This window comes from Somniosus microcephalus, chromosome 7 (genome assembly GCF_052327205.1).
Source record: "Somniosus microcephalus isolate GS21.2 chromosome 7, FLI_Smic_1.0, whole genome shotgun sequence".
Lineage (NCBI taxonomy): Eukaryota > Metazoa > Chordata > Chondrichthyes > Squaliformes > Somniosidae > Somniosus > Somniosus microcephalus.
This window is the reverse complement of record NC_140993.1, coordinates 150610231-150633856: the sequence shown is the minus strand read 5'-3', so window position 1 is coordinate 150633856 and position 23626 is coordinate 150610231. Positions and strand designations below refer to the sequence as shown.

General features: G+C 43.9%; 1 protein-coding gene across 4 annotated transcripts in view; it reads right to left on the bottom strand.

Moving 5' to 3' along the window:
- Positions 1-23626, bottom strand: part of sgk3 (serum/glucocorticoid regulated kinase family member 3) — a 171656-nt gene that overhangs the window by 49214 nt on the left and 98816 nt on the right. For all 4 annotated transcript variants that reach the window (XM_085993091.1, XM_085993089.1, XM_085993090.1 and 1 more), the window contains exons 4-10: positions 22124-22196; positions 8438-8513; positions 6388-6475; positions 6205-6254; positions 970-1027; positions 736-819; positions 509-640 (exon numbers count right to left, since the gene is read on the bottom strand). In XM_085993091.1, the coding sequence (XP_085849217.1) occupies positions 509-640; positions 736-819; positions 970-1027; positions 6205-6254; positions 6388-6475; positions 8438-8513; positions 22124-22196 (561 nt within the window). The remainder of the gene's footprint in view (positions 1-508; positions 641-735; positions 820-969; positions 1028-6204; positions 6255-6387; positions 6476-8437; positions 8514-22123; positions 22197-23626) is intronic.

Sequence of the window (23626 nt, the reverse complement as noted above, 5' to 3'; positions counted from 1 at the left end):
TATCTTTAAGGGAACTATTGAATGTAACCGTTCACCTTTAAGGGAACTACTTTAGGTGTGGCACTATTTGTTTGGCTTCTGTATACTGTAATACCGATAGTGACCACACCAGTATATAAGTGTTGTGCCAGGAGTTATTGGGCAGATTCGCCCGGACCTTCGAATAGTAAAGACCTGTTTGTTTGTTACTTCTGAAGTCTGTGTATTTATTAACTGCACAACCCACAGACTTTACACTAATGGTACCACAATCAAAAGGAAGGGGAAAGAAAATGTAAATGTAAAATAGAAAAATCATAATAAGTGGAAAGCATCATTATATTATATAAAGTAACCAAATGTAGCTACTTAGTAGTTCTGTATTTGTCTGTAACTCGCTTTTCATTTCAGCATTAGTGACAATTTTCTAAAGTGTTAAACATACTGAAATCTGTTTGTTGGTGGGCAAAGAAAATCACAATTCAGTGCTACCTGTTTGTAGCTGTCTACCAGTTTAAATAATACTAACCTCTCCACCGTTAATAAAATCCAGGACAAAGTAGAGCCTGTCTGCAGTTTGGAACGAATAATGAAGCCCAACCAGGAAGGGATGTTTCGCATTTTTCAGCAACACGTTACGCTCAGCCATAATGTGCCTTTGCTGCAAAATATTTTAACAACTGAAATACATGCACAAAACATGAAACTACCAACAAAATAATTTGGCAATAAATGAAATGAAATTTCTAATATTACCTCTTTCTTCTTTAGGATTACTTTCTTATGCAAGACCTTGATTGCGTAAAATTTCCCATCAGTTTTACGTTTTGCAAGTAGAACCTAACAAAAATAATTTTATAATTACAATCCATAAAGGGCCATCTCTTATTGGACAAACACTGCGGCACATGAACCTCTGGTGAAATGTTGAAGCAAAAGCATCTGATGCATCAGCAGAAGGAAGAAAAAGTTGAATATTTAAAATCTTACCTTGCCAAAGCTTCCTTTGCCAATTAGCTTCAAGAAAGCAAAGTCTGTTGGCTTAGCCCTGAAATAAATACCCACAAGTCAAAAATCTGTAAGTTAAGCAATGTGGGGTTAAAATACACAAAGCATGAAATTGTAATGCTGTGCAATATAAAATGTGACAACTTACCAGATGACACATTACAATTTTGCCATTAAAAGTAACTATGTACCTTTAAGGGGGGAACTACTTTATACAGCTCATGTATACTGTAGTACCGGCAGTGACCACACCTGTATATAGCCCTGAGTAGTAATCTGTACAGATCAGTTGCAGTCTGAGCCACGTTGAGTAAACACCGTTGTACCGTTCTCCGCAGTCTGTGTCTGATTATACACGGACGTAACATTGGCGACGAGGCAGGTTCGAACCTACCTGCAACTCTGCATCACCTCCCGGGGATTCGTTCCTGAAGATCAGTGGATTGGAGGTCAAGGCCAGAGACTCGGACATTGACCACGGGCAACTGCCCAGTCATCCAGCAGAGACTCGAGAATTGCGGGGGAGGCTGTCGAGAGCCAGGCTTGGCTTTCCAGTCGAGGTGGTCCAGCGAAACGGGCTGGCAACAGGTAGTGCGCAGACCCTTCCCAGACAGCAGCGGGCTAGAGCCCGACCGAGCGGCACAGCAAAGGGCCGAGCAGCGTCGACGGGGGGGGGGGGGGGGGGGGGGAGAGAGAGAGAGAGAGAGAGAGAGAGGGCAGAGCGCACAGGGCGCAGCCGGTGTTCTGGGGCCGAGCAGCGTCGGAGAGAGGGAGAGAAGCGCGCGAAACCTACAGGGCGCCACCATTGCCACGAGAACCGCCGGGAGCGGCATCGGCAGCAGCGGGGGAGGAAGGAAAGCGCGGGAGACGCCATTTTAAGCCATTGGGAGACACCATTTTAAACCACACCCAAAATGCCGAAGAGTGGCAGTATCACCGCATTTGACAATGAAGTCGAAGATTGGACTACATATGTCGAACGAATAGAGGTGTACTGCAAAGCAAATGAGGTGTCAGATGACAAGAAAGCGTCGGTATTGTTAAATGTAATGCGTGCAAAGACGTATGGTTTATTACGAAATCTAGTAACCCCAACGAAGCCAATGGAAAAGAGTTTTGAAGACATAGTAACGATACTAAAGGAACATTTAAACCTCACACCGCTGCTGATGGCAGAAAGATTCAAGTTTCACAAACGGAACCAGCATAAGGATGAAAGCAATGCTGATTATTTAACAGAACTGCGCAAACTATCGAAACACTGCCAGTTTGGAGCGGGACTGGCAGATACCTTAAGGGACAAGTTTGTGTGTGGGCTTCAAAGTGAAGGAACCCAGAAACGGCTTTTATCTGAAAAGGACCTTACGCTGGAAAAGGCTTTCAGCATTGCGGTATCATATGAAGCAGCAGAACGGGGCACTGCAGAGATACAACAGAGACCGCAAGAATATGGCACAAACGAAATGTCATACGGAACAGAGAAGTGCTATCGCTGCGGCAGAACAACACCAGAATGATTGCTGGTTCAAAGACAAAGTGTGCAGACAGTGTGGAAAAGTAGGACACATAGCACGAGTCTGCAGGTCGGGAAAGAAAACCAGCAATAAGAAACCTACCAAAGGAAAGTACAAGAAGGTACATAAGATGACGGAGAATAGTTCAGACGAACAAAAGAGTGATTACGACTCCGAAAGCAGGGAACTGAGTTGTCTGAAACTACATAATGTGATCACAACGGAGGATCACCGAACCATTTGGGTCACTCTCAAGTTAGCAGGAGTCCAGGTAAAGATGGAATTGGACACAGGATCAGCCCTAACAGTCATAAACCGACGGGACTACGAGCGGCTATTCTCACACGTACCCTTGAGAGACACAAAAATTATTTTGAAGACGTACACGGGGCAAAAAGTCTACCCCAAAGGAAAAATAAGGGTGACCATTATATATAACGGTAAGGAAACACCTAAACTAGACTTGTATGTATTGCAAGATGGAGGACCACCATTACTGGGACGTGAATGGATCCGGAAAATACAACTGGATTGGCATTCCATACAGGCACTGACTGTGGCTGACAAAAAGGATGACGATGTCACACCTGGGCGACTGTCAAAGATCCTAACTGACGCGAAAGAAGTGTTCCAGCAAGGACTTGGAACACTAAAAGGCATGACAGCGACGATTAAAATTGAAGAAAACGCAAGCCCAAAATTTTTTGAGGCCAGATCCACCCAGCCGTCAAAGCAGAGCTGGAGAGTCTGGAACGTTCAGGTGTACTGTCCAAGGTAGATTGGAGCGAGTGGGCTACACCCATCGTCCCTGTGATGAAAAAGTCATTGAGCAGCACGCCTGGGGAACCAAGGAAGGTTCGCATCTGTGGGGACTTTAAGGTAACAGTGAACCCGGTCCTTCACACTGTACAATATCCACTTCCGCGGATTGAAGATATTTTTGCCTCGCTATCTGGAGGGAAACGCTTCACTAAGATTGATCTGGCCCAGGCGTATCTGCAAATGGAGGTAGAAGAAGCATCAAAAAAATACCTCACAATCAACACCCATAAAGGTCTTTACCAATACAACCGGCTGGTGTTAGGGGTAGCATCAGCTCCGGCTATTTGGCAGAGGGCAATGGAACAAGTCCTGCAAGGGATCCCAGGGACCCAGTGTTATTTGGACGACATCCTGGTCACGGGCGAAAATGACAGTGATCACCTTGCCAACCTGGGGCAGGTGCTCACTAGATTGCAGGAATATGGGCTCTGAGCTAACTGCCCCAAATGCGAGTTTTTTAGAAAACAGATCTCGTATTGTGGCCACATTATCGATAAAGAGGGGTTACATAAGTCCCCAGAGAAGATTGAGGCAGTAGTCAAGGCTCCAGCACCGGAAAATGTGTCACAACTGAGGTCGTTCCTCGGGCTGGTAAACTACTACCATAAGTTCTTGCCAAATTTGTCCACAATACTACACCCACTGAACACCTTACTGCAAACTGGGGTGCCATGGAAGTGGAGTGACGAATGTAGATGCGCTTTCCAGAAGAGCAAAACACTAATCACATCGAAAGAGGTATTGGCCCATTACAACCCAGCATTACCAATTCGGTTGGCATGTGATGCGTCACCCTACGGCATTGGAGCGGTGCTGTCGCACAAATTCTCGGACGGCTCAGAGAGGCCAATAGCCTTCGCGTCATGATCACTAACCTCAGCCGAGCGTAACTACGCCCAGATTGACAGGGAGGCCCTCAGCCTAGTGTGGGGAGTGAAAAAGTTCAATCACTATCTGCACGGGCAGAAATTCACCTTGCTGACTGATCACCAGCCTCTTGTCTCCATTTTTAATCCGAAGAAGGGCATTCCGGTAATGACTGCGCAACGACTACAAAGATGGTCACTTTTTCTAGGGGCACACCACTATGAGATTGAATATAAGGGCACGAAACAGCATGGAAATGCTGATGGGCTATCACGCCTGCCACTGCCTATTGCGGAGGAAGCACCAGCAGTGGATCCTGTCGAAATATTCCATTCGACTATAGTTGAATACCTACCGGTAACTAACGCTTGTATCGAAAAGGAAACCCGAAATGATCCGACACTGTCTCGGGTATATGATTTGACGGTGAAGGGATGGCCAGCACATGGCAACTCACTGTTGCCAGCATTCTCGACAAGGAGAGAACAGCTGTCAGTGTGCCAGGAGACCTTGATGTGTGGATCCCGAGTGGTAATTCCACCCAAGTTAAGGGATAGAGTGCTCAATGAGCTTCATGAGGGTCATCTGGGAGGGGTAAAAACTAAAAGCCTAGCCAGGGCTTGTGTGTGGTGGCTGGGAATCGACAAACAAATCGAGGACCTGACCAAGAGCTGCTCAGGATGCCAGAAAGTCCAAAATGCACCACCACAGGCCCCTCTACACCCATGGGGGTGGCCCTCATTTCCATGGCAACAGGTGCATATTGATTTTGCTGGTCCATTCATGGACTCAATGTTTTTAATAGCCGTGGATGCGCACTCGAAATGGCCTGAGGTCATCAAAATGTCCTCCACCACCACGGAGAAAACTATTGCAGTCCTACGGACCATTTTTGCCAGGAATGGCTTGCCAGAACATATTTGCTCCGACAACGGACCACAGTTTGTGTCCAAAGAGTTCCGGAGGTTCTTGAAAAAGAATGGGGTAAGGCATTACACATCCGCCCCGTATCATCCAGCCACAAATGGATTGGCTGAGAGGTTCGTACAAACCTTTAAGAAGGCAATAAAGGCTATGTACAATGACAACATTCCGCTGCAGCACAAGGTGGACAATTTCCTGTTCGCCTACCGGAATGCGACACATGCAGTCACCAACCAGGCCCCAGCCATGGTGTTCTATAACCGAAGGTTAAGATCTCGCCTGGATCTGCTCAGACCAAACGTATGAAGAGATGTTGAGTGTAAGCAATTCCAGCACATCCATGAGAAGCCAACAAGGAGCTTCAATGTAGGGCAACCAGTCTTGGCCCGCGACTACCAAACAGAAAAATGGCAGCCAGGAACGATATGCACATGGCAGGACCCACTAATGTACACAGTGGACGTTGGGGAGAGCATCGTGAGACGCCATGCTGACCAGATCCTAGAGTCACAGGAACAAGTCAACCCCATGCCTCGCCCATACGTACCTGGTGATGAACCCGACGTACAGGTAGCATCTACCCCAGAAACAGTAGCATCGGAAGCTGATGAACCAACCGACGACAGGGGGCCAGAATTGCCTCCGCACCAAGAGCAAGACACTCGGGAAAGGCGCTATCCAGAAAGGATCAGGAAGCCTCCCCAAAGACTGAATTTATAAATAGACTATTTTCAGCTAATGTTGCATGTTAAAAGTGTTAATTGTAATTAGTTTGATATTTCATTGTTAAATGAGTGTTATGGTACTGTTAATCTAAAAGGGGAGGAATTGTAATGTATGTACCTTTAAGGGGGGGAACTACTTTTTACAGCTCATGTATACTGTAGTACCAGCAGTGACCACACCTGTATATAGCCCTGAGTAGTAATCTGTACAGATCAGTTGCAGTCTGAGCCACGTTGAGTAAACACCGTTGTACCGTTCTCCGCAGTCTGTGTCTGATTATACACGGACGTAACAAAGATGATCTAAACTTTTATTTCAAGATAAAAAAATCAAAATAAATAACTAAAGCTATAAAAGTACTCACTGTGGATTTCCAGAGGCACCAAGGTAAATGCTTTCAGAGGTAGAATGTTGCTGTAGAAATAAAAATGATCTTAGATCTCTGTGGCGCAGGCATGACAATAAATTGTATCATGACAGAAAACTGTCAGTCTCTGAGGTAGTAAGTACATTTTAAAACTAAAAAACTCTTCTGTATGTACAGTACCATATGACCAGGCTTTTCATCTTCATCTTCTGATGGATCTGATTGATTCTTTGGGTTGTCCATTTGAAGAAATGCTCGAACATCGAGGCTAAATAAAACAAAGAGTAACCTTTTTCAATGGTAGTTTGCTTTGATATTGTAAAAGAAATGGATAAAAAAAATTAGAATAAAACAAAAAGTTAAAATGTCAAAAACCATGCTAACACACCACAGGATGTTTCAAAGGAGAGCTGGACCAGCTCTTGGCGTGCATCTTATATAAAAGAATAAGCGATTTAACAGTTAACATTAGTATGGTCAATCTGGTCTCCTAGACTGGTTTCAATCACCTGAAGAGGTTGGAGAATAATTTTCTCGATTTCTTCCCCCCTTTTGGCCCTGGGTTCTTTTTTCTGGATTTTTGTCTCAGGAGATTGCATAGCTGTTGAGGAGCTCCAAGCATTGTGAATGTGGGACAGGCTCGATGGACCAGCTGGTCTTTTCTTGCTCATCATTTTTGTATATTCATAAGGCATTTCTAAATATACACATTGGCCCAGTAATTCCTGTCACAACGCGTGAGTACGGACAGGGTACTCACGCGTGTGCCAGGAGGAATTGCCGGTTTTCAGCATGCACAGCGCATGTGCTGAAAACCGGCATTTCCTGTCCTCTGACCCAAGGGGTTAAGAGGCTGAACGCATGCGCGGTATTGGGCAGCGCGTGCGACTTGGATTTCCTGTATTTTTACAGATTTGCGCATGTGTAAAGGGCTCCGGTTTTTACGCATTGAAAAACCACACGTAAGTACTTAGTTTTACAGGTAAGTGGTCTTTTAGTACAATTTAGAATTTTTTTTTTCCCCACAGGTTTATTATTTTTAAAGAATCTACAGTAAGGTAAGTTTAGTTTTAGACCCCATTTTTAAAAAATTTATTTTTTTCAAAAATTTGATTAATTGTTTAAAATAGTTTTTTTTAAAGTTATTCATAGTTAATTTAATTATTGGGATGCTTTTTAAAATTTTATTTAAAGTTTAAGTAGTGTTTTGGGGTGCCGTACTTTTCATGAGTTTGACAGTCTTTACTATCAAACTTATAAATGAAGTTTCCCCTCCCCTGATTGGCTGAACAGTGCTCACCTGATCCCAGCCGGCACATCGCACTAACTACGCCGCTGGGTCAGGTTAGCACAGCGCGCCGAGATCAGAACCGGGCCACTGACAGGAAATCCACTGCGGGCCAGGTTTCAGATGTCGGCGCGTCGGGTAAGTGCACATCGGGGGCTTGCACGCGTGGCAAGCCCCCGACAGGAATTACTGGGCCATTGTAGCAAAGCATTTAAAAAAAACAATTGAACTAATTGCAGGATGAAACCTAAATGTTAAAGAGTTATACCAGATTTGAGCATTTGTAATATATTTTGAGTATAGCAATTCCAGCCCACTGAAATCCAGCTTTATTGCCCTTTTATGCCCTTCACTAGAAGCGAATATCATACTGTACACCTTCCATTAGAGCGTGGCAGTAAACCTCTATAGGTGGCTATAATAAAGAAAATAACTTTTTCAAATTAGTGGGATTAATTTTAATGTGATGGTTCTCAAAATCACGCTCTCACATGGATATGGTTAAACAGTAGAATTCATTCTTTTCTATTACAAGTAGAAACCTAGAATTAGCAGATGATGTTAACATAAAGCAATATGCCTGGCTCCCCATGCCAGCCCTGGCCTCTTTGACTTGTAGAGTTCCACTGCCTGCAGGCCATCCCAACCTGGATCTGACCATTCTTCGATTCAATAAGTTGGAAAACCAAAATGCTGCAAAATCTTAATTTTTTATGCAACAGCCATCCTGCAGCCTTGAAGAACACAAAGTAGAACGTACTGAAATAGCATTTATAAGAAATAGCAATTATAAAAACACACATGGTTATTTAACTGGATTTAATTAAGAAAGCTTTTTTAGCTGCAGAGTAACAATGCATGTTTAATACATTCAACTGCTCCACGAAGCCAATTAAAATGAACATGGTTGCCATTTTATGGAAGTAATGAGATGAAACTTACTGTTCACTTAATGACGGATTTGATACTAGTTTCTGAATGAATTCATTCAATCCTGCTCTTCTTTGCTTAATAAAAGCTGTTAAGAAAAGAGTACAAAAAGTTGAAAGAATTCTTATCCTTCCACTTCTGATGGAACTTGGGTAAACATTACATAACTCTTGTACTACTAATTAGAAAACTACAAAGCATTTTCCAAGCAATATCGATCTGTTTGAGATTCACTCAATTAACTATTACAGCGGGCAAAGACATGGATTGCAGCATACTAGCTATACAGAGACAGCAACACACAAAAGCGTGCAAGTGAACTTGAGATGCACATGTGCCCTCCAGGTGGCTTCAGTGATTTCACTTATAAAATATTTAAGATGCAAATTTACCATTCTATCTCCACATACAAAGCCGCTGTGTGTAGCGGTTGAAGAACTTCAAATAAAGAGTGAAGAACACTATACTGAAAGCAGGCAATTCAATATGCTCTTCCTCATTCATTTAGCTTCCATGTATGGGAGCTTTGCATTCGGAAGCTGAATTGCAAAGAATAAAACCATACCAAAACTAGGTAATCTGAAGGTACTTTTATGCTGATGCTAGGACAGCAGTGCTCAAGCAGAGACCAACAAACAGAAGGCAGCTCTCCTCTTTTTATTTTAGTAGTCTTCACCAGTCCTATTTGGGCCTGCCTAAGGGACACGAAGAAGCAGCCACATATTTTCTGCACTCGATGATCGCTTTTGGATTCCAAGAAAAGTCAGATCTGGACAGTCAAGCATGAAGATTGCTTCCATAATATTATAGTGTACAATTTGCATTGGAAGTACAGTGAAACCTATAAATTACAGACACCCAAGGGACTGGCATCAGCTGTCTTTTTTTGGCAGTTGTCCTTATTTTCAAAATAGTCATTGTATGTACTGACAGCGGCTGCAGGGGGAGATTCAAACACCGATACCGGCAGAGACAGAGGCTGCAGGGGGAGATTCAAACACCGATACCGGCAGAGACAGTGGCTGCAGGGGGCGATTCAAACACCGATACCGGCAGAGACAGCGGCTGCAGGGGGAGATTCAAACACCGATACCGGCAGAGACAGCGGCTGCAGGGGGAGATTCAAACACCGATACCGGCAGAGACAGTGGCTGCAGGGGGGCGATTCAAACACCGATACCGGCAGAGACAGCGGCTGCAGGGGGCGATTCAAACACCGATACCGGCAGAGACAGCGGCTGCAGGGGGAGATTCAAACACCGATACTGGCAGAGACAGCGGCTGCAGGGGGAGATTCAAACATCGATGCTGGCAGAGACAGCGGCTGCAGGGGGAGATTCAAACACAGATGCCGGCAGAGACAGCGGCTGCAGGGGGCGATTCAAACACCGATACTGGCAGAGACAGTGGCTGCAGGGGGAGATTCAAACACCGATACCGGCAGAGACAGAGGCTGCAGGGGGAGATTCAAACACCGATACCGGCAGAGACAGAGGCTGCAGGGGACGATTCAAACACCGATACCGGCAGAGACAGAGGCTGCAGGGGGCGATTCAAACACTGATACCGGCTGGGACAAAAAGGAATCCAGTAACAATCCATCACGATCTTCAGACTCAGATACAGTATGTACCTTCATAGAATGTTACAGCAGAGAAGGTCGTCATTTGGCCCATCTTGCCTGTGCTGGCTTTGTGGTAGAGCTATCCAACTAGTCCCACTCCCCTGATCTTTCCCCACAGCCCTGCAAATTTTTTCCCCTTCAAGTATTTACCCAATTCCCTTTTGAATGTTAGTAGTGAATCTGTTTCCACCACCCTTTCAATGAATTCCAGATCACAACAACTCGCTGTGTAAAAAAAATGTTTCCTTGTGTCGCCTCTGGTTCTTTTGCCAATCACCTTAAATCTGTGTCCTTTGGTTACCGACCCTTCTGCCACTGGAAACAGTTTCTCCTGATTTGCTCTATCAAAACCGGTCATGATTTTGAGCACCTGTATCAAATCTCCTCTTAATCTTCACTATTCTAAGGAGAGCAAGCCCAGCTTCTCCAGACTGTCCACATAACTGAAGTCCCTCATCCATGGGACCATTCTAATAAATCTCTTCTGCACCCTCTCCATGGCCTGGACATCCTTCCTAAAAAGTGTGGTGGCCAGAACTGAACACAATACACCAGCGGAGGCCTAACGGCTTAACCAATGTTATATAAAGTTTCAACATAACTTCCTTGCTTTTGTTCTCTATTCTTCTATTAATAAAGCCATGGATCCCATATGTTTTTTTAAACAGCCTTCTCAACTTGTCCTGCCATGTTCAAAGAATTGTGTACGTACATCCCCAAGGCTCTCTGTTCTTGCACCCGCTTTAAGATTGTATAATTGTGCCTCTCCTCATTCTTCCTACCACTTCACACTTGTCTGCAAAATTTAATCTGCCATGTGTCTGCCCATTTCATCAGTCTGTCTGTGTCCTCCTGAAATCTGTTACCATTCTCTTCGTTGTTTACTACATTTGAGTTCCATGTCATCTTCAAACTTTGAAACTATGCCCTGTATATCCAAGTCCAGGTCATTAATATATCAAAAAGAGCAGTGGTCCTAATACCGACCCCTGGGGAACATCACTGTATACTTCCCTCCAGTCTAAAAAAACAACCGTTCACCACTAATCTCTGCTTTCTGTCACTTAGCTGATTTCGTATCCACACTGCCACTGTCCCTTTAATCTCACAGGCTTCAATTTTGTTAACAAGTCTATTATGTAGTACTTTGTCAAACATCATTTGAAAGTTCATATACACATCAACCGCACTACCCTCATCAACCCACTCCATTACTTCATCAAAGAACTTTGAATATTTTAAAGTGTGACGTCAGGCTGTGTCCCATGTGTGAGAGAGCTTGGTACAATAATTTGCGAGTGTCTGTGGATTCAGAGTGCCTCTTGTACCTTTTAATAATGTAAGTTATTTGGGACTGTCAATAATTGTCTGTTTTATGGGAGTGTCCATTTTTACAGGTTTCACAGTATCACACTCATACTTTATATGGCACTGCATAGAAAACACTAACATTATTCCATGGATTCAAGTGTCATTTCACTGAACCACTTTCTACAGCCAGAAAGCCCCATTCACATGATCAGAATACAATTACAGAGGAGGTATCCATTAGGCCCATTTTAGTTCATCCATCAATAAAGACTATGAAGTCCTCCGCTGCAGCATCCAACTGTTTCTTAAATGATTTCTTGGTTTTTGCATCAATTCCTTTATCTAGAAGCCCATTCTATGTATTGCTGAAACTTACAGGAAGAAGAACTTCCTGATATCAATTCTAAATATACCTTTTACTAGTTTGAAGCGGTGTCCTCTTGCCATACTCTCTGGATTTACTTTTTGCGCACCATTTATACCACTGTAAAATCATGCCCCCTTTTTAGACTGAAAAGCCTAAGGCATAGAAGTTCAAAGTGTTTGCGCAGGCCGTTAAGGGCTGTTTTGGGGGGGGGGGGGGGGGGGGGGGGGGAAATGGCAGCCATCTCACTGCTGCCCACTGCCGGCGGACGCCATTTTCGGGAGGTCGGCAGCGCTACCATTGCCTGCGCTCATCGAAAGTACTGTAATTAGTCGGAATGTGATGTCAATGCAATGTCATCCATTTTGGATATCGCTGCTCCACTTGCTGCCCTCTTCAAAGCATGCCTGTGCATGCAGCCGCTAAAAACGCTTCAGTGGCGTTAACATGAGGAAACTTCAAGTGACAAATGTAAGACAGCCAGAAAGTAAAGATAGAATTATCTCCACGTTTATATTAATCGCAAGCCTAGGTCTTGATAGCTAACCCATGAGATTTGTAGGTAAGGTTTACAATTTTTTTCAGTGGTTTGCTTATTTGAAACTGTCCTGTCTGAGTTTTTTTTTTTATTCATTCACAGCAAGGCCAGCATTTATTGACCATCCCTAATTGCTCTTGAGAAAGTGAGCTGCCTTCTTGAATACAACTGAGTGGCTTGCTAGGTTCCATATGCACTGCCAGTTAAGAGTCAACTACATTGCTGTGGGTCTGGAGTCACATATAAGCCAGACCAGATAAGGACGGCAGGTTTCCTTCCCTAAAAGGACATTAGTGAACCAGAAGGGTTTTTACGATAACCTGGTAGTTTCATGGTCACCATTATTCCAGATTTATTTAATTGAATTTAAATTCCCCAGCTGCCGTGGTGGGATTTGAACTCATGTCTCCAGATCATTCGTCCAGGCCTCTGGATTACTGATCAAGTAACATAACCACTATGCTACCGTACCCGTGTAATCCTGAATGTGTAACAAGTGGGAAGATGCAGAATATTACAGGTGATTACTTCTGAATGACTATAAGACTAAGCTTGAGGTTTGGATTAGGAATCGCCTATGGATGTTCAGTGTTTCGATCTCTGAAATCTGAAGTGTCAATTCAAAGTCTTTAAGTTATCAGATACGAGTATTCTCTCCTCACCATGGACCCTCCTAAGCCGGTGACCTCAGCATATCAATGAAATTATGACTACAGTATAATGGTTCCAAAAACTACAAAGCGCTGGATTTGATCATTCCCGTGGCTATATCTTTTTCTTTCCGCTTCATGAAAATTTAAACAAGCATTTAAAATAAAGAGCTTGGCTTAGTCTCTATTCCTTTAGAATGAAATGTGTGGGTAAAGTGATAGGAGAGATTCCTTGAAAGCATTAAATAGGCCATCTTGGCTCAATGTCAAAAAAAATGAATTGCCTTCCCTTTCAACAACACTGAATGCTGCATGCTTTCTTCAGCGCAATGAGGTACAGACTTCCTATAATTAATTTGCCTTGTTGTACACCGCCCCCACCCCCCCCCCCCCCCCCCGCAAATCCCATAAAACCCAAACTACGATCAAACCACAGACTTCCCCGGCGCAGTCGACAGACTCCTCACAAATGCTTAAACAAGTTGCCAAACCCTTTTTCCATCTGTAGAAATTTTGCAAGCCGGAGCCTCAGCTGATTTAAAAGATCACTTCCATAGATAGGTTCCGGAGCTTTGCTTGCGTCACTTTGATGTGCTTTAAACAAGAGGGAGCTTTCTCCACAAAAGCTGAATGCAATGCTGTAACATTGATTGGTGAGCGGGTGGCAGGTAAATTGTTGTAACAAATACGGCAACTATTCCGTACATGGCCTACAGGATCACTCGTTTCTTCCTCGTTCTCCTTAAATGCACGTGGGACACAGACGTGACAGTCGGCCTCCTGCTGAGCTTAGCACTGGAAAGAGCGCGTTACAACACAAATTCTCTGCACCGTTGATGTTAATTAGCAGGCAGCACCAAAATACCAGTGCTGCCTGCGCGCTCTCTGCAGGCGGCCATTAGCCTTGGTCAGCGCGGTTGCCGGCCTACTCGAATTTCTAGGCCCAATTTTCTCCAATGTTTCTCAAAATTCAGATTTTTGACACGAGGGATCAGCCTAATGTCTCTTTTCTGCAGTGTTTCTGGCACTAGAATGTCTCTCGTGACCTGGACACCGCACTCCAGGTGTGATCTAATCAGAGACTATATGGTTTGATCACTACTTCCTGACTTGTATTCTACTTTTTTGGCTACATAGTTCAACATTCCATTGACTTTAATAAAATTGCACAATACTGCAGATGCTGAAAATCTGAAATAACAACAGAAAATGCTGGAAATACTCAGCAGGCCAGGCAGCATCCGTGGAGAGAGAAACAGAGTTAACGTTTCAGGTCTGGGACCTGCTGGAAAAAGCTGGAGATGTAACAGATATTAAGCAGGTGCAGTGATTGGGGGGGGGGGGGGGGGGGGGTTAGGAGGGGAGGAAGGAGTAGAAAGAACATCTTGTGCTTTTGTAAGAGGCAGGAAAGATAAAATGTTGCAAATGGGAATGGCAAAAATCATACTGCATGACAAATGGGAGCAGGATTATCTGAAATTGTTGAACTCAATGTTGAGTCCGGCAGGCTGCAAAGTGCCCAATCGAAAGATAAGGTGCTGTTCCTCGAGCTTACGTTGAGCTTCATTGGAACAATGTAATACCCGAGGACAGAGAGATCAGAGTGGGAGTGAAGCGGTGAATTAAAGTGACAGGCGACCGGATGCTCAGGGTCACCCGTACGGACTGAACGGAGGTGTTCCGCAAAGCGGTCGCCCAATCTGCGTTTGGTCTCCCCAATGTAGAGGAGACCGCATCGTGAGCAGCGAATACAGTATATTAAATTGCAAGTACAAGTAAATCGCTGTTTCACCTGGAAGGGGTGTTTGGGGCCCTGGACAGTGGGAAGGGAGGAGGTAAAAGGGCATGTGTTGCATCTCCTGCGCTTGCACGGGAAGGTGCCAGGTGAAGGAGCAGGGCTGTTGAGGAGTGGACCAGGGTGTTGCGGAGGGAGCGGTCCCTTCGGAATGCTGAAAGGGGAGGTGAGGGGAAGATGTGTTTGGTGGTGGGATCACGTTGGAGGTGGTGGAAATGGCAAAGGATGATCCATTGAGTGTGGAGGCTGGTGGGGTGAAAGGTGAGGACAAGGGGAACCCTATCGTGGTTCTGGGAGGGAGGGGAAGGGTGAGAGCAGAAGTGCGGGAAATAGAACGGACACGGTCAAGGGCAGTGTCAACCACGGTAGAGGGGAATCCTTGGTTGAGGAAAAAGGAAGACATGTCAGAAGCACTAGTATGGAAGGTGGCATCGTCAGAACAGACGCGGCAGAGACGGAGAAACTGGAAGAATGGAATAGAGTCCTTACAGGAAGCGGGGTGGGAGGAAGTGTAGTCCAGGTAGCTGTGGGAGTCGGTGGGCTTGTAGTGGATGTTTGTTGAAAGCCGATCGCCAGAAATGGAGATGGAGAAGTCAAGGAAGGGAAAGGAAGAGTCGGAGATGGACCATGTGAAGGTGAGGGCAGGGTGGAAATTGGAAGTAAAGTGAATGAACTTATCCAGTTCAGGGCGAGAGCAGGAAACGGCACCAATACAGTCATCGATGTACCGGAAAAAGAGGTGAGGGAGGGGACCTGAGTAGGACTGGAACAAAGAATGTTCCACATATCCCATGAACAGGCAGGCATAGCTAGGGCCCATGCGGGTTCCCATAGCAACACCTTTAATTTAGAGGAAGTGAGTGGAGTCAAAGGAGAAGTTGTTCAATGTGAGAACAAGTTCAGCCAGGCGGAGGAGGGTGGTGGTGGATGGGGACAGGTTGGGCCTCTGTTCAAGGAAGAAACGGAGCGCCCGAAGGCCGTCCTGGTGGGGGATGGAGGTGTAGAGGGATTGGACGTCCATAGTGAAAAGGAGATGGTTGGGGCCAGGAAACTGTTAAAGTGATGGAGGGCGTCGGAAGAGTCGCGAATGTAGGTGGGAAGAGACTGGACAAGGGGAGAAAAAATAGTCGAGATAGGAAGAGATAAGTTCTGTGGGGCAAGAACAGGCTGAAACGATGGGTCTACCAGGGCAGTCCTGTTTGTGGATCTTGGGAAGGAGGTAGAAGCGGGCTGTGCGAGGTTGGCGGCCATGGAGGGAAGATCTCCGGAGATGAGGTCAGTGACACACTTGGAAACAATGGCTTGATGTTTGCTAGTGGGGTCATGGTCCAGGCAGAGGTAGGAGGAGGTGTTGGAGAGTTGGCGTTCAGCTTCTGCACGGTAGAGGTCGGTTCGCCAAACAACAACAGCACCACCCTTATCAGCAGGTTTAATGATAATGTTAGGGTTAGATCGGAGAGAATGGAGTGCTGCAAGTTCAGAGGGAGTTAGGTTGGAGTGAGTGAGGGGAGCAGAGAAATGGAGACGGCCGATGTCACATCGGCAGTTAGCAATGAAAAGATCTAGAGAGGGTAGAAGACCAGAGGGAGGGGTCCAAGTAGAACGAGAATTTAGAAAGCGGGAGAAAGGATCAGCCATGCGGGGGTAAGACTCCTGGCCAAAGAAGTGGGCACGGAGACGAAAGAAGAGCTCAGCATCGTGCCGAGCTCGAAATTCATTCAGATGGGGGCGTAAGGGGATGAAGCTCAGGCCTTTGTTGAGGACTGAACGTTCGGGGTCAGAGAGGGGAAGGTCAGAGGGGATAGTGAAAACACAGCAGGGGGTGAGATTGGAAGAAGGGATCGGATCGGAGGAAAGTAACGGGGAAGGTGGTTCTGGGGGGACGTTGGTGTCCACGAGTTGACGAAGCTTGCGATCCTTGACATCAGAAAGGAAGAAAAAAAGTTTTTCGTTGAAGCGTCGGATGAGTCGAAGGATGAAATGGAACTGTGGACCCGGACAGCATTGAAATAGAGTGCGTCGGTGCTGCTGAAGAGAGAGGTCGAGGTTGTTCATGTGGCGGCGCATGGCGTTGAGCGTGGATCTCAAGATGCGGCAAGAGCAGTAGTTTGAAGAACGATGAATATCGAGGAGATATTTGTAATCCTGGGTGGATCCAAAACATGAAGGGTGGAAGTTTAGTTGGAATCCACGTGGAATAACTGTGAACCGGAGACAGTTACTGAAGAAAGAGATGTGGCTGTGAAACCGAGTCTTGGCAGATACCTGGTCAAAAACGAGAAGGGAAACTGAAAGCAATGAAGATGAACAAGGTTGAATAGATAAACGGAACTCCCGTCGGAGAGAAGAGCAGAACTCAAGGTAGGCATTCCTAGAAGAGAGGTGGCAGTGAACCAAACACTAATATAATTGCACAATACTGCGGATGCTGGAAATCTGAAATAACAACAGAAAATGCTGGAAATACTCAGCAGGCCAGGCAGCATCCGTGGAGAGAGAAACAGAGTTAACGTTAACGTTTCAGGTCTGGGACCCTTCATCAGAACTGGAAAAAGCTGGAGATGTAACAGATATTAAGCAGGTGCAGAGACTAAGAAGTTCTGCTCTTCTCTCCGACAGGAGTTCCGTTTATCTATTCAACCTTGTTCATCTTCATTGCTTTCAGTTTCCCTTCTCGTTTTTGACCAGGTATCTGCCAAGACTCGGTTTCACAGCCACATCTCTGCACCTGCTTAATATCTGTTACATCTCCAGCTTTTTCCAGTTCTGAAGGGTCCCAGACCTGAAACATTAACTCTGTTCCTCTCTCCACGGATGCTGCCTGGCCTGCTGAGTATTTCCAGCATTTTCTGTTGTTATTCCATTGGCTTTGTTACTCTGCATTGGCTGAACGTGTTGGGCATCAAATCTACTAAGGCTCCCATGCCTCTTTTGAAATATAACTAGCAACATCATTCATGGAGTGTGTGTGGCCCATTTTTCCTTCCTATTTGCAGTATTTTATACTTGTCTGGATAAAATTTCACCTACTCTGTTTCTCTCCCACAGATGCTGCCTGACGGAGTATTTTCAGCATTTTAGGTCTTCTCAGAGGCCTTCCTTTACCATCCAAAGCCTTGCAAGCATCCAGCAGCATTCCCTGCACACTAACAACTTTTAAAATGTATTGTACCAAGCCACTACTTCAGTAAAATATAAAAAAAAGTCCAAAGGCTGAAATCCAAATGTGTGTGTCCCTTTAAGAAGCGCTGACTGCATCTCTGCAGTGCTGCTACACATGCGTGGTTTGGAGTGGGCATTATGGCGTGCGGCAACGTCAAAAATCACAGTCATGCGCAAATCAGGCATTGCTCGCCAATTGACGTCACGATCTGCTCATTTGAATTTGAGGGGCCAGCACTGGCAACGCTATGTAACTCACCAAAATGGCGGTCGTGACCCGTGCCGGAAGCGGGGCAGCTGCCATTTTTTGCAGAAATATGGCGCTAACGGTCAATGGCAAGGTAGGGAATTTCTAGGTCTCTATGTCCTTCTGTCAGCTTGGCTCAATGATAGTACTCAGAGTCAGCAGGTTGTGGGGTTCAAACCCCACTCTAGGTAAATGAGCACATAATTAGTACAGTACAGATGGAGTGCTTCACTGTCAGGTGTGCAATCTTTTGGATGAGATCGTAAACCAAGGTGCCATTTGCCTGTTCAAGTGTAACATTTGCCATCATCTAGTTCTCTGCACAATTCCCACTGCCAAAGATTTTGGAAAATCATAGTTAGTGTCTCCACTATCTCTTCCCTGACCTCTCAGTATTCTGGGGCATATACCATCTAGGACATTAACTTTAATAGAGAGTGTCCTTTTGAATAATGATCTCCTCTGCTACAGTCTCAAGTTCTCCTACAGTCCAAGTGTCATCTTCCACAAAAAAGTGAAGCAAAATACTTATGAAACAATTATGCCATTTCTTCACTTTCAAATTCAAGATGGCTCCTTTGTCTCCAAGTAGCCCCACCTCTTTATTGACTATTCTTTTACATATGTGCTTGAGATTCTTTGCAGATTGGACTCTGATAACTTTATTGGGACTCAACTGCAATTTTAGCTCAAGGGTTGCATGGGGAAGCCGCCATGGTTTCCCCACCATACCAAATGGTGGCAAGTAGCTGGGGCCAGAAGAGGCCCAGGAAAAGATTTGGACATAAGCAATTTTGAAATGTGTTCAGAGCAAAAGCTGCCTAAGGCGTTAGCTTTTTGGGACAGCCCATGTTGAATTGTGATTCCATAGGCAGACAACTAATATACGAGACAGAAGTGGTTTCTTTTAGAGACCAAACAATAGGCAATTCATGAGTAAAGTTTACAGGAACATATCTAGTACTTTGGTGTTGACAAACTTGAGGGCCGATTTTAACTTCCGGCAGGAGTTTGGCAGGCAGGGTATGAGGCAGATGGCAATCCATCTGGCCCTCCGCAGTGTTAGGCCCAGGAGATTTTAAACTCGTGAAAGAGGCGGTATAAATGCAAGTTCTCTCTTTCATGTTATTACTAAAACACTAAATTCCTTCATTCTTTAACTCTACTCTGACAGACTTGCTCTGTGCACCAATAAAATCTTTCCATTCTATGATTGTAATTGAGTGCCTTTAATTGATAAGGCTACTCCTCCGCCCTTTTCTCCTACGTTACCGCTCTTGAAAATTTTAAAACAGGAAACATTTAGGAGGGAGTTTTATGTTATAGAAATGAAGTTGAGTTGAGAATTCCCAAACTTCACATAGGATCCTTACACAACAGCAGACAGAAGAGACTTTCATCCCAGTAGTCTGAGCTGGATTCAAACACAGGGCCAGAGATGCAAGATCACTCTTTAACCCAGTGCAAAAGGTTTTTGATTACTGATCTTTAGGAATCTATTTCCAATGAACTATTAGTTTTTAAAAAATATATATAATGCCACACATTTTCTTCCAAATTCCAAAAATTCTTTACGAGGTAAGAGAGAGTAGACAAGGGTAATGCAATAGGTGCAATTTATCCAGATTTCCAAAAGGCCATCGATAAGGTGTCACATAATAGACTAATGAATAAGGTCAGAGAATGCGGAGTCAGGGGACAAGTCGCAAAATGGATAGCTAGCTGGCTGCAAGACAGAAAGCAGAGACATGGGGTAAAGGGTAGTTGTTCAGACTGGCAGATGGTGGAAAGTGGGGTCCTACAAGGATCAGTGCTGGGACAACTGTTGTCCACAATTTATATTAACGATTTAGACTTTGAAATCAAAACACAATTTCTAAATTTGCGGATGACACCAAATTTGGGGGGGGGGGGGGGGGGGGGGGGGATATTCAAGGAGGATTGCAACAAATTACAAGACGACATTAATAAACTTGCAGAATGAGCATATAATTGGCAAATTAATTTCAACACAGCTAAGTGGGAGGGATTACATTTTGGTAAGAAAAATAAGACGGTCACATATTACTTGGAAAATAAGAATCTAAATGGGGTAGAGGATCAAAGGGATCTGGGAGTATAAATACACAAATCATTAAATGTAGCGGTCCAGGTTAATAAGATCATAAAAAAAGCAAACCAAGCACTAGGGTTTATTTCTAGAGTGATAGAATTGAAAAGTTGAGAAGTTATGCTAAACGCGTATCGAACCTTGGTTAAACCACACAGTACTTGGTACAGTTCTGGGGGTCACCATATTATAAAAAAGGATATAGAGGCACTGAAGATTGTGCAAAAGAGATTTATAAGGATGATACCAGAACTGCGAGGTTATACCCAACAGGAAAGGATGAACATGCTGGGTCTCTTTTCCCTTGAAAAGAGAAGGCTGAGGGGTGACCTAATAGAGGTCTTTAAAAATTATGAAAGGTTTTGATAAAGTAGACAGAGAAAAGTGTTTCCACCTGTGGGGAAGAGCAAAACTAGAGGACATCAATACAAGATAGTCATCAAGAAATCAAATAGGGAATTCAGAAAAAACTTCTTTACCAAGGCAAAGAGGTACTCGCTACCACAGGAAGTAGTTAAGGTGCAAGAGTATAGATGCATTTAGGGGAGGCTAAGTAAGCATATACGGGAGAAGAGAATAAAGGGTTATGCTGATAGTGTTAGATGAGGAAGGATGGGAGGAGGCTGGATTTGAGCATAAATGCCGGCATGGACTGGTTGGGCCGAATGGCCCGTTTCTGTGCCGTATATTCTATGTAATTCTATGTAAAATGAAGGTCACCCAAGTGGTAAAAACACAACTATAATAAAAATTCTTCCACTTTTTTGTTTCTTATGGTATCTTTGTATATGTAACATACAATAGCTGCTTTTTATTCTTCACTGTAACTGTGTTCCTGCATGCAAATCACAGTGCTCCAAAACTGTGCATTGTCATGGTACAATTAAAGATAGAAACCATTCTGATCACAGCAGGGTGAGCAGTTAAGATTGGTTCTCAAGTTGTCCTATAGGGCTGCAAATCCTTCCTGTTAAATCAAAATACATGCTCATTGAAAAATAAAGCGATTGGTTTGTGCATCACAATCACTGTAATCCTAAATCGCATTACATAATTATATCTCAGATAAGAGTTAAAAGCTAATCTGTTATATTTTAATACTATCTTTACAAAATAGCTAAAATTATACAATCACACACAGATATAACTTACATGATCAAATGGTTTGTTCAAATCTTTCCACAAATGAAAATAAATTTTACTGTTATTAAACTTAGCTGAAAAAGTGAAAAGCAAACAGAACTGTCCATTCGTTTCAGAAAGAATTAACCCTTTCCTGATTAAATTCAAAGGGGGAGAGACCATCACTTTCTACCCTTATGGTACCCACCCAAAGTTGTATTCCCACCAGGAGAGTGGGCAATGAACTTATTCAAAGTCTCTGGAGGCCTCACTGTCATTGGCCACTGGTACTTCGGTACTTATGTCTCAGATTTTTACTCCCTTCCAGTTAGGAAGTACCTTACGTCTACTCAGCACCTTCTCTCCAACGGCATGGATGAAATATAGGCTGGGAATTTAATCGGAGCAGATGCTGCTCGGCCGCTGTTATTTCTCGGAAACCCTGTTCCTGCTGCACTTCTAGCAAAGTTATGGCAGGAGCAGCTTCGAGCTAATATTTGACAACCACTGTGCATCACAGCACACTACACTCCTGGACTGCTTAGATTTTTCTATAAGGGATTCAAGAAATTCTGCAGTGGAATCTCTTTCACACATCATAGTTATTACTCAAAATGACACATTTAGATTTACTCTGGATAAAAGTACTATATTTGTATTGCTGGAGGGGGGACAGAGAAAGGAAATTCAAAGTGTTGACTCCACAACCACAAATAGATTACATTGTAAGCAACTTCAACAATGTTTATTGTTTTAAATATATAGTAGAGATTACCTGGATCAAAATTGTCTCCAAATATTCTTTTAGCAGGAAGCTTCAGGGGAAATTGAGGCAACTGCTTCTTTAGCTAACAGACAGAAAAGGAAGCCATATTAGTTTTTGTTTTACAAAAACGTTTCTATTCATATCATAGTTCTGTAGCAGAGAATTCACAATACAGAATTGTGGGAGGGTGCTTCTAGATCACAGAATAGTGAGTGGATCTTTCACGGCTTTTCTCATGGGTAGTTTGTGGTGTGGAGCATGGTTATGATGTTTAGTGGCTTGCCCAACCCGTTCCGTTGATGCCACTGTTAGAAGCATTCGCCATGTGGAAATCGTCCGATCACATAACTCTCAAGATCAGAGGACAATGGTTTTTAAATTTCTGGCTCCAGTTCAGAGCAACAATTGAGATGATCGTCTTTTTTTTTTCTTTGTGTGTTGTATCTGTAATAAATTGTGACATTCAAGTGTGACTGCTAGACTACATAGCAACCTGTGCCCTACTGTCCCCCGACTCTAGGCTCCTATGCATCTCCCACAATCTCCCAATATTCGTCACTTGGTGGCTTTCAGCTGTATTGGCCCCACTCTCAAGAACTCCCACCCTAAACCTCTTCATTTTGTTACTTCCTGTCCTGCCTTAAAAAAATGACTTAAAACCTTCCCTTGACTTGCCTTCCACCAACTCTTTAGAATCCTCAAGTGCTCAGTCCATCTCTTTCCTATGTGAAGCACTTTGGGCGTTTTATTACATTAAAGGCACATTACAAATGCAATTATTGGTTCCATTACTTTGAGCTGATTTCAGTGCCTTGTTACTTTGGTGCTCGTGCTCTGGTACAATCTGTAGGGAAGTGTCTAAATAGGACTTCAGGTCAATGTTTAATTGCTCTTCCATAAGGGAAGTTTGCAGATTGACAATGCTTGTTAAAAACATGCCTTTTTAAAATTTATTTTGCCTTTTAAAATTTATTTTACACTTCTGACACTCTGAGCTGTGATGTCTTGAGTGTGATGATTGCTCTCCATATAAATAAAGATAGAGGCATCTGTGTCTACTGGGATCAAGCTAAATTTACCACAGAAATATACTATGAAACTGGTTGATGGGAGTGGATTAGAAGTGAACATGTATTTGTTCCACGATCATTGCATACAATTAGCTCTTTCATTTTCTTTGATTTTCCTTGGATGCAGCCTGTGGCAAAAATGGATTTCTGCCTGTTTTTTTTTAAACTTGCTTTTTTATTGCGTTAGAACTAGCATGTAAGGGGTTAACTCCCACGGTCATATAAAAAACATGTATATTTTCTATAGATTTGATATATTAGAAGTCTTGCATATAGTGCACATTTCCTTAGGTGTAACTCTTCCCATCGCACTTTGTTCATTGGCTTAAAATAAAATAGCAGCAAATCAGAACATGAGAAGTAGGAGCAGACAAGTGAAAAGCAAGACAAGTGGTTAGAAAACTTCTATAAAGAAACTAAGAACTTCTGAAAACAGAAAAAA